This window comes from Cervus elaphus, chromosome 7, assembly GCF_910594005.1.
Source record: "Cervus elaphus chromosome 7, mCerEla1.1, whole genome shotgun sequence".
NCBI classification, from domain to species: domain Eukaryota; kingdom Metazoa; phylum Chordata; class Mammalia; order Artiodactyla; family Cervidae; genus Cervus; species Cervus elaphus.
The window spans coordinates 9,437,106-9,448,260 of NC_057821.1; the positions used below are offsets into that span (position 1 = coordinate 9,437,106).

Below are 11,155 nucleotides of genomic sequence, written 5' to 3' on the forward strand. Positions count from 1 at the left end.
GAGAAGCTCTATACAGTTAGCAAAAACAAGACCAGGAGCAGACTGTGGCTCAGATCATGAACTCCTTATTACCAAATTCAGACTTAAATTGAAGAAAGTAGGGAAACACACTAGACCATCAGGTATGATCGAAATCAAATCCCTCCCTAGAGTGAAAGCACACTTTTGCTCATTGGCACCCCTTTATGTCCTTTAAGGAAAGTGGGCCGATGTCATTGTGCCCATCTTACGGGCATTATGCTCCCTCAATAGGGAGTTCGAGGCTTTGAGGGACAAAGTGACATAGAGTCCAAGTCTTTGCCGCTGTGTGGGGGTGTGGGTTTCTTCCCACAGCTCTTGTACTGGACTAAGTGAGGGGGCTTTCGTCTAGACTCATGTGAGTTCTGAGGTTGTCCTGGGGCCCCATCACTATGCCCAGAGAGGGGGACTGTGTGCATTCAGGGGGGTCTGCAGGGATGCCAGCCTTCATTAATGGAACCCCGACCGCATGCTGAGCATCCGACTCTGGGACTTGTCTGACCTCGCAAGTCCAGGAATAGGTGCAGCTGTCCCCACCGGAATGAGGAAGCAGAGCCCGCGCCAGGAGTCCAGGCTGGTCCTGGAGATGAGAAAATCTGTGCCTGTCCTGCAGCACTGCTGGGAGGCGGGGACCAGAGGATGGCTCACGTGGGAAGAAAGAGAATTCTTGTCTTGAAGAAACTGTGAGTTTGGGGACTGGGACGTTGGAGGGGACACAAGGGCTGGAGGCTGCTGCAGGAGACAGAACGCCAGCCAGGAAAAGCGAGCTGGCAACCTCCCTGGCAGGCGCACACTGAGCCAATGAAAGAAGGAAGTGCCAGCACAGCTGCACCCTCGGGGCCAAAGATGCTTGCGGCAAAGCTGGGGTGAGGAGGGGGCTCCTAGGGACCCTGGGGTGATGCTGGGCCAGGAGGCCCCCACTTGCCAACCCTCCCCTGCCAGATATGGCCACCAGGCCTCTCAGCCCCTCCTGCTTCCCAGGAACCTTCTTCAGATGGGATGGGTTCATGGGTGTTGCTGGACAGGTGTAAGTTTCTGAGGGCTGGTTTACCAGGTTGGGTACCTGGGGTTAGAGCGCAAGGCATGAGGACATCTTGGTATTTTCAGTAGTAAGTGTGAGAGCTTGTGTGTGTGTGTGTGTGTGTGTGTGTGTATAGTAAGTACACACATGCATGCATGCCTTCATGTATGGGCCAGCACGTATGAGTTTGCATGTGCATGTGGCATGCACATATGTGTATGTGCATAAACTAGGGTGTTTGTGCATGCATCCGGTGGCATGAGATATGTACACACATGTGTATATACACTCTCCGCAGACGGCGTGCCTGAGTGAGGGCATGGCGGAGGATCCCTGCTGTTCCCATCACCACCCCCCTACCCCCCCCCCCACCCCACCAAGCTGGCTAGGGAGGAGGTGCCAGAAACCAGAGGCCTGGGGAGCCTTCTTCTCCCAAAGGTGTCACCACCAGCAGGGGAGGAAGGGAGGGAGGAAGCAGCCCCTTATTTAAATGCAAATAACTGAAATACAACTTTCTTTATTAAAATGTAAATTGCACCTCAGTGTCTGACACCTCCCCAGTGCCAAAGCCACAGAACACAATTGGGGATCAAAGCTGCAGGATACCCCACCCCCAGTCACCCAGTGTGGTGAGAGGCCCCACTTGCTGGTGTACAAAGCAGCGGAGGACAGAGGCGAGGACCCAGGTGAGCTTGGGATGCTGAGCCAGATGCTGGTCTCCAGGGCTTCCGGGAGAGGGGAGCAGCCGCTGATGGCAGAAGTGGGGCTGGAGGTCTGTCTGTCACCCCATCGGAGACCGGGCTGGAGCTTGCCACGGGACACCTGCTGGCTCTCTGCCTGACCGGGGCCACGTGCTCTGTGGTTTCCTAATGAGCCTGGGCTCCCTGGTGAACCTGGAGCCCTCAGTTGGGAGATGGCAAGAACTCTTCGTCTACCTGCCAACGTGGTTAAACGGATTGCCTCTTGGGTGGGCAGAACCCGGCTGCTGGGAGCAGAGCATTGGGGTGTCCCCAAAGCAGCCCCCAGCTCCGAGTCCAGGAGAAGCCTGCCAGGTACAGCTGTGCAGATCATGGGGGCGCTGCCACTAGGCCCACGCCCTACTCCCCAAGCTGGGTGACTTGGCTCGGGGGGGCCCAACCCTCTGGGAGGAAGGGGATCTTTTTTTTCAAGCACTGACACATTTGGTTTACACCTTTTCCTAATTCATCAACCCGCAGAGGGCGCCTTTTCCTGATTTTCACACCGTCACTGTAGAGAATGGGGCCCCTCAGACCCCAGACTCCTCTTTCTCCTGCCCTACACCCTCCTTTCAGATCTTACCCCTCCTCCCTGCTCCTTGGTCTCCGCCCCTGTCTCAACAATCTGTCTCCTCCACTCATCTTCAATCTACTATCCTACCCTCTCTTTGGGTCCCTCCGGTTCCCCCCCTAGAATCCGTCTACACGGAGTCCTTACCCCCTAGGGTGCCAGGGAGGTTCAGACAGCGCAGGGAGGGTGGGCCAGGTCCTTGATGGCTCAGGGCCGGGATGCACGTGCAGAGAGCCCAGCCGGGGGAGACGCGGAAGGTCCCGCCCCTTCCATCTGCCGAGCTCCTAATATAGGCGCAGCAGCCCCGGCGCGAGCCGGGGAAGCGAGGGAAGCAGAAGGCAACGTGGAGCCGGAGGGTGACAGGGCTGCGTTTCCTCCGTATAAATAGTCCCGTCTGTCGCCCTGGGGGCGGGCGGCTTCCTGGGGCACCTCTGATGTCATCAGCTTCCCAGGGGAGTCTTGCTGGGGTGAGGCGGGGCGATGACAGGGTCTGAGACCGGGAGGCAGCGGTGTTGGGGGCGTAGCCCAACACATCTGGGGGCCAGGGCCTTGGTAGTTCCGGCCTTTCCCAGGCATCTTCCCTGCTGTTCGCGGACCTGCACCCCGGACGGTCAGGCGATGGCTTGTGCACCTTGAAGACACCTACAAAGGCACTTTTCCCTGACGCCACCTCCAAATCTGTCAGCTTATCCCACCCAACCGAGCGCTTACTAGTCCTGGGGGCCGTGATGAGATGGTAATCTCCTTTAGATCCCCGCCCTCTCGTGGAGGGGCTCAAGTACCAGCACTGAGAAAGATTCTGGGCTCACTCTCCCAGCTGGCCTCACTCTCCCAGCAAGGCTCTGCCTGGGCCTCCAAGACTCGGCTGTCCCCGCCGGGAAGGGAGAGCGCAAAGACTTCCTCTCGCGCCCACCCCGGCACCCACCCACCTTCCCGGCTTCTGCTGGCTTCTCTGAGTGTCCACACGGGCTTCTTCAGACCCTGCTGCCCTGTCGAGAAGGCAAAGGAGACAGAGCTGCCCCGAGGCCTGGAGCTACGTCTCCCCAGCCAGACTGGGCGCTCCCAGAAGCACTGCTCTGCCCGTCAGAGTTGGGAGTGGGGCGGGAAGGGATGGTCCTTAAGGGCAGGCAGCTCCAGGCAGCCTGGAGTTCCCACGCTATGAAGGGCGTCCTCTGGTCTGCTGGCGGGGCCCTGGTCTGGCCCGGACAGCCCCTGTGGGGGGGGGGGGGGGGGGGGGGGGGGTGATGGGAGCTGCCGGGATTCTCACAGATCCTGACTGGTAAGAACGGCCTCAGCGGGCAGGGCTGAGGTTTGAACAGGAGGCACAGAAGGGCCCTGGGCCTCTGCCCAAGGCTGGAACCCCTCTCCCAGCCCAGGAGCTGAGTCAGTGTGAAGGGGAAGCTCTCTTCCCCTGCGGAGAGGGACTCAGATCTGCTCAGAGGGGGGCGCTGGGAGGTTGTGGGACAAGGTGGGGGCTGCTGCCTGTAGACCCTTTCATGACTGGTGGGTTTCCAACAGTGCCGCTCACACAGAACAGCGAGCCTGTGGCTCTTACTCACTAACTCTGTGAGGTTAGGAAAGTCACTCCACGTCTCTGAGCCTCACCTGTCCCTGCAGCCGGGGGGCGGGGCCTAATACAACAGTGCCTGGGGCACAGCAAGGACTGTCCTGAGGACCGAGGCCCCCGGGTCTCTACTAGGAATTCTCTCACAGGAAGGGGCCCTCCTGGCCCAGGAGTGATGACTGGCGTCAGCACCGCCCCCCAGCAGCAGCCCCGTGGCAGCCCCACCTGGTGCGGAGCTCTGGTCTCTCCCAGGGGTCCCCAGAGCCCCCGTGGCCCCCATCGCAGCCCTCCCTTCCTGTCTCCCTCCCCACCCCACTCCCAGCGTGTCCTGGGATCACCTCCCAGTTCAACTTGGGCGCAATGGGATTAGAATCTCTGTCTCTGGGCTACCTCTGAGCTTCGCACAGCTGTGGGTGGCAATCCCCAAGACCAGGGACTAATGCTAGAACCGGGGTGGAGGGAGGGGTCCTCCCACAGTGGCTCCAAGGGCCCCGGGGCCAGAGCTTTGGGGAGACGCTCTCTCATCAGGCTCTGCAGACCCTCTGCTGCCTTCAGTGCGGTGACAGGAGCTGTCTCCTCTCCTGTTCTTGGTTCATGTATCAACAACCTCTTATCAGTCTTTCTGAGTGAGGCTGTTGGCAGGGTATGGGTGGCAGCAAAGTCATGCCCAGTTCTCAAGGAGGTGGGGTCAGAAAACAAGAAGATTCTAACACCATTAGGCACTTACTGTGTGATGTTTTGTTTCTTCTCATGACAACTCTGTAGGCAGGGCTGCCATGTACAGTTGGGAAGGTTGTTCACTAAACAAGGGCATCTGGCCAAGAAAGCAGACCATGATCTCCCCAAGCAGCATACCTGGCATATACCTATGACCCTTGGAGGGGAGAGGGAAGCTTTTCTTAATCTATGGAAAGGCACAGTATGGCCATTCACGGCTTAGGAGGTAAGGCCTATTTTATCTCCATTTTATCATTTGCAGACTGAGACACAGAGAGTTTAAGAAATTTGTTCAAGATTTGCCCAAGATTCAGAGCTGAGCTCTGGAGCCAAGAATTCTGGCTTCAGAGTTCACACTCCTCATGCAGCCTTGTCAGGGCCGAGCCAGTCACAAGAGCTGGAAGTCTGCTGAGGGCCCTGACTGCTGGGGTCAAGCAGTCTTGAGACTCACGGACCCGGAGAACCAAGGGAAGACAGTCATCTCCCCTCGGCTCCTCAGGGGTCTGGAGGCCTGAGGCACCTGCTACAGGGGCTATGTGGAGTAGTTGGAAGGGCATAGACCAGGATTCTGTTGCATCATGATCCCGAGGAAGTCACCTTGCCTCACAGAACCTCAATTTTCCCACCCGTAAAAGCTGACAGACCCCACCCTATCTGCCTCACTGGCAGGGATTAAAGCATCTGTTTGAAGGATTTGAAAGGGAGGGAGTGATGATTCTCCAATGCTTAAAATCACACCTAGAATTGCTTCAGTTAAAGCTCAATAGGTGGGAGGGATAAATTAGGAGTTGTGGAATTAACATATACACACTGCTATATATAAAACAGATGACCAACAAGGACCTACTGTATAGAATAGGAAACTATATTCAATATTTTGTCATAACTGGTAAGGAAAAAAGAATCTGAAAAAAAAAATATATATATATATATATAACTGAATCACTTTGCTGTATACCTAAAACTAACATTATAAATCAATTATACTTCAATTTTAAAAAAAGCTTGATACATATTTGTCATCTGCTTAATACAACTGTTATTTTCTGAGTCTGTCTGTGAAGGTCCCCCCCTGCACCCACCTTTTACTGCTTGGGAGCCAGTCCTTCACAGGCTGCCTGCCTTCCTTCTCAGACACAGAACAGCAGAGCCCAAATGCCAGGGCACTCCCAGCTAATGACTCAGCCTCCAAAACGAGTCCAAACATCTGGCTGACAAAGGGCATGGCTCATCAGAAGCAGCTCCTTCTGCACAAATATGTTCTTAATATTCAATTAGTATTTATCCACCACGAACAACAATTACACCATTGACTCTCAATGAAGTGCCTGGTTAATTAATTAACGCAGTCTTTAACATGCTGGCAGTATTTCTCTATGAGCACGATAGTTAAAATAATAGCACAGTGACGCCGGGATGAGCCGGGGGCAGGCGAGGGGGCCTGGCTCTCTTGGGCTCCAGAGGTGAGTCTGGTGTGAAGCATGTGCCACACAAGCCATCTTCTGCAGTTAAAAAAAAAAAAAAAAAAACACTGATTTTGAGCAAGCCACTTAACCCCTCCCAACCGGCCTCCTCTTCAGAAGCTGGTGGGCCAGATGATGCCAAGGTTCCTTGGAGTCCTAAGCCTTTGCAAGAGCTCTATAAGTGACGTTCAGATCTGCCGCGCTAACTGCCGCACCCAAGGTCCTCCTGGGCCCCACACCGCCCTCTCTGTAAACCACACACACCAGCAGCTGCCCTGCTCGCTAGCTGCCTGTCATTCCAGTGCCTCCTTCTCAGGTTGTTTCCCGTAGGGGATACTAAGAGCTCAGGCCCGACTTCTGGTTCTGACCGCTCCCTTCTCCCAGCCTCTCCCCCGAGCCCCTCGACTACCAGCCTCCCAGGTTCCAACTGCCCCCTCTCTCTGCTTTCAGCTCCATCAGAGCCTGGTTTCACCCCAGCACTCCACTTACCAGCAGCGGGACCCTGGCCCAGTTACCCAACGCCCCAGGCTGCGGTTTCCCCACTTCTAGAATGGGGACTGTCACGTGGGCCATAATCATCGCCTCCACTGCCTCAGTCAGGACCGGCTAACCTGCCCTCACGGACCCAAAATGCAATGGCTCAGACTCAGCAATGGTGTACTTCTCATTCACCAGCAGGCGGGTCCCTGCAGTACGGTGACGCCAAAGGCCCAGGCTCTTTCCCTCTTGTTGCTCCAGCTGCCCCAGGGGGCTCTGCCATTGCCCTGGTGCTCCGGGCTGGGTCCCCATGCCTGGTGTCCCCCTGGACACCAGGAGCGTGGGGAGAGCAAGGCTGCCTTCCTGAGAGCTCTGACACCCACTCTGCACGTGGGTGAGAAGGGGTTACACGGACTCCCGTGGCTGCAAGGGAGGCCAGGAGATGAGGTCAGGTCATGCGCCCAGAGAGGAGCGAGGGGACCATGATGGGCCAGTGCAGTCCTTGCCACATGCTCTCAGAGGGTTGTTCCATTCAGTCACTCAGTCGTGTCCAACTCTTTGCGACCCCAGGACTGCAGCACCCCAGGCCTCCCTGTCTATCACCAACTCCCAGAGTTTACTCAAACTCATGTCTATCGCGTCGGTGATGCCGTCCAACCATCTCATGCTCTGTCATCCCCTTCTCCTCCTGCCCTCAATCTTTCCCAGCATCAGGGTATTTTCCAGTGAGTTAGCTCTTCGCATCAGGTGGCCAAAGTATTGGAGTTTCAGCTTCAGCATCAGTACTACTCAGGGCTGATCTCCTTTAGGATGGACTGGTTGGATCTCCTTGCAGTCCAAGGGACTCTTAAGAGCCTTCTCCAACACCACAGTTCAAAAGCATCAATTCTTCAGAACTCAGCCTTCTTTATAGTCCAACTCTCACATCCATACATGACCACTAGAAAAAACACAGCTTTGACTAGACGGACCTTTGTTGACAAAGTGATGTCTTAGGAAGATCAAATGAGTTAAAACATATAAAACCCTTAATGCTTGGCGCCATGATTGTGTGCCTGCACTAGTTCTGTGAATGTGATGACTAATCAGACACATTCCCTGTGTGTGAGGACCCCATGGAGGAGGGCAGTAGAGACTTATAACCCACCCACTATCATTTAGAAGGTGCTACACCTGAGATACACTCAAGGTACCATGGGACAGGCTAGAGGAAGTGCAAATCTGGGGGTTGGGGGTGGGGCTGAGTCTCCAGGAATGGGGGCAGTTGACCAGTCAGAGACGAGATTCCAGCCCCCAGCTATGCAGGGCCATGGTAAGGATGCAACGTGGCCACCACCAGATCCACAAGTAGCTATGGTCACGCTCTCAGGACAGAAAGAGAAGACTTCCTTCCGGGTGCAGTGGGAGTCTCTGGAGGGGTTAAGCTAGCATAGGAAGTGACGTTACCTGACCTGAATTTCAGAATGTTCCTCAGGTGCAAAAGGTAGGGTAGATGAGAACAGGGCCACAGACTGGCCTCAGCATCCTTCCTCTCCTGTCTGCTGTGCCCACCAAGTATCGTGGGGCCTGGCAGACTAACACTCCATTTCCAGACTCACTTGGGCTGAGTTTTGGAATATGAATTTGGTTCTGCCAGGTGAAAGCAGTTGCCACCATCTGGAAAGCACAGTGAGGGTGGGGCCATCTCCCCCCTTACCTGTCCTCCGCTGGCAAGCGGGGGGAGAAGACTCTGCCTCCATTATCCAGCATCCAGTGTCCCATTCCTGGAGGGACCACTGCAATGGATACAGCACCATCCTTATCCCAGCTTCCTGACCCCTGATCTCAGCCCCAGGAGGCAGGATGTGTTCTCAAACTCACGGTTCTAACGGTGACCTGGGGATCCCCCACTGTCATGATGGAGCAGAGGTTACAGCTCCCCTGAAGGGCCAGTTCTTCAGTTGGCACGGGCATTCTTGAAGGCCCTTCTGAGGACTGGATTAACTAGTTAACCAGATTAATCTAGGAGGACTAGGTTAACACCTGGAGGACTGGAAGTAGAGGCTAGCAGGGAGGCTTTAGGAGTGGTCTAAGCAAGAGATGTTTAAAGGCTTGAAGCAGGGGGTGGCTGCAGGCTGTGGAATTGCAAATAGAATTGAAAGACAATGCTGAGTAGGTAGTTAGGCTCATTAGTCTGTTTAGGTGTAGGGACCTCCCCCGCAGTCCAGTGGTTAAAACTCCACACTTCCACTGTAGGAGGCATGGGTTCAATCCCCAATCAGGGAAGTGTAGATTGGGGAGGAATTAAAAACTGACCCCAAATCTCCTGATTTGCATGACTAGTTGAAGAAACAAGCCACTGGTGGAAGAGCAGGAACAAGGAGGGCGGTGATGATTCTAAGTCGGTCTGTTGGGTGAGGACTTGGGGAGGGACCTCCAGGTGGAGGCGCCCAGAGGCAGGTGCAGACTGGAGTCCGGAGCACAGGAGGAAGCTTGGGACACGCTGGTCCAGAGCTGGGAATTCCGGCAACGGGGGACGCGGGTGGGAAGGTGTAGACAGAGCGGAGAAGGGGGTACCAGGGTGAACTCTGGGGAGCCCGACGTTTAAGGGGCAGGCACAGGAAAAGCAGCCCAAGCAGGGGTGTGAGAAGCAGGAGGGGGTCAGGGGCAGAGAGATGCGCAGTGACGTCAGCAGAGCCCTGGGGAGCGGGTCAGATGGGCAGGAGGAGGTCAGGGGCCCCTGGGCACCAAGTGCCTTGAGACAAACCTTCCTGTCCTCCTAGGAGGCTAACTGGCAGCCCACTGCATCCCCACACACTGCAGAGATGGAGTTTTATCTTCATCTTGATTTCCCCAAGGGCTCCCTTACACCGTGAGCTCCTTGGTGGGCTTCCCGAGGTCCCTGGGACAAGACGGGTTCAGGAGTGAGGAGCGGGTGGGAGTCGAGGAAGTACAGAGGGGAGCTCTTTCCAGGTCTGCAGGGGGACATGATGGGAACAGGAGAGGGGGCTGAGGAGGTGATCTCCTTTGGGTGGGAAGGGCAGATGAGAGCATGACTAACCAGACAAGGGGGGCCTGAAGAGGGGAGATGGACTCCTCGCCTTCATTCCTACTGCTCAGACTGTGGACACCACACCCCACCCTCCCGTACTCCGAATCACTCACTGGCTCCCCATTGCCCAAAACAGAGTCCCAGGCTCCTCGGGCTGCCAGGACGAATCCTCCCTAATCTCCTGCAGCCTCCCTTCCTAACCATTTGTCTGCTCTTTCCTGAGAAACCTGCTGCTGCAGCCAACCGCTTTGATTTTATCTCCCCCAAGATACGCCATAGTCATTCATGCCTGGGAAGAAGCCATTTTAGACTCTGTTAAACACTTGTTTGAGTTCCCTAATGGCTTCAGAAATGTAGGAAATAAAAGGATTCGACCCTTTGAGAAGCTGAGCTGTGACAGACACCCACCCAACAGACATGCCCCCATCTTCGTGTGTGGGGACTCAAGGAAAGAAGTCTCTCCCCCCAGGGCTACCCACAATTGCCAAAGCCAATCATAGCAAGTCCATTTTGTCTCTTTAGCCAGTGATTGGTTTAAAGGTGGGCATGTGGCCCAGTTTTGGCCAATAAGTTATAAAAAGAAGTTTTCAGGAACGATTCTGAAGAAGATTTTACTCCCTGATAAAAAAAAAAAAGAAAGCCATATCCTAGGATAGGAGCCCTCTTGCCTGCTTTTGGTTATTGTGGTATGAGTATGTGATGTGGCAGCCACTTTGTGACCATGAGGGGAAACTTGGCAGATAATCTAAGAATAACTGAGTGGAATGATGAACAAAAATGAAGTAAGGATAATGTACTAAGCCACTGTACCTACTCCGTATCTACCCAGCTTCTTGACATTTTGTTAAGCAAGCTTGTGACCTTAAGCAAACTACTTCGGCCTCCTCATTTGCAATATGATAATAATAATTCTTGCCTCAAAGGGTTGTTATGGGGATTAAAGTGAGTTATTATTTGTAAGCTTCTTTAAAATATGCCTGCACATATGCCTGGAAATATTGGTGTTTAATAAATAGAAATAATAAAAATTCATATTGGCTAAGCCCCTTTGAGTTGGCTTTTCCGACCCTTGGGTAGTGAAGAGTGAGCTCCTTCAGCAGAAGGCCAGGGCTGGAAAGCAGCACAGAGGGGCCTGTATGGGGCCGGGGGGGATGTGAAGGTTTGGGAGGATCCGGAGCCTCTGGGAGGACGGGATGTCATGCCGGCCTCTGGCACACCAGCTGGGTGCGGGTGAGGGGCCGCTGTCTGCATGGTCTGGATGGCAGGCGGGACATCCACCCCTCTCCTTCAGCACAGTCTGGCTCAAGGGGCCAAACTCATGCCTGCTGCCGAGGAACTCTGAGCACGAATGGGCTGCCAGTGGGATGACCTCTCAGGTGCCCAGGGCGGCCTAAGACCAGGCTCTGTGCATCTCAGTGTCATCTCCAAACCATCCAAGAGCCGCCCTAGCCAGACAGGCCCTCCCCTATTTCTGCTGTGAAGTTTCACACCTTTCTCTCTGGTTAAAAAAAAAAAAACTGGTGGCTGGGGTCCCACGAGCGGTTCCGTTTCTTGAT

At 54.7% G+C, this 11,155-nt stretch overlaps 1 protein-coding gene across 1 annotated transcript; it reads right to left on the bottom strand.

Annotated features, from left to right (window-relative positions):
• Nucleotides 1-1,065: 1,065 nt before the first annotated feature.
• LOC122697706 lies at nucleotides 1,066-5,853 on the bottom strand. The gene is made up of 6 exons (XM_043908701.1): nucleotides 5,711-5,853; nucleotides 3,420-3,559; nucleotides 3,277-3,336; nucleotides 2,495-3,091; nucleotides 1,578-1,974; nucleotides 1,066-1,081 (listed from the first exon to the last, which is right to left on the bottom strand). The coding sequence occupies exons 1-6, from the start codon at nucleotides 5,851-5,853 to the stop codon at nucleotides 1,066-1,068; spliced, it is 1,353 nt and encodes a 450-aa protein (XP_043764636.1).
• Between the last annotated feature and the right edge of the window lie 5,302 nt (nucleotides 5,854-11,155).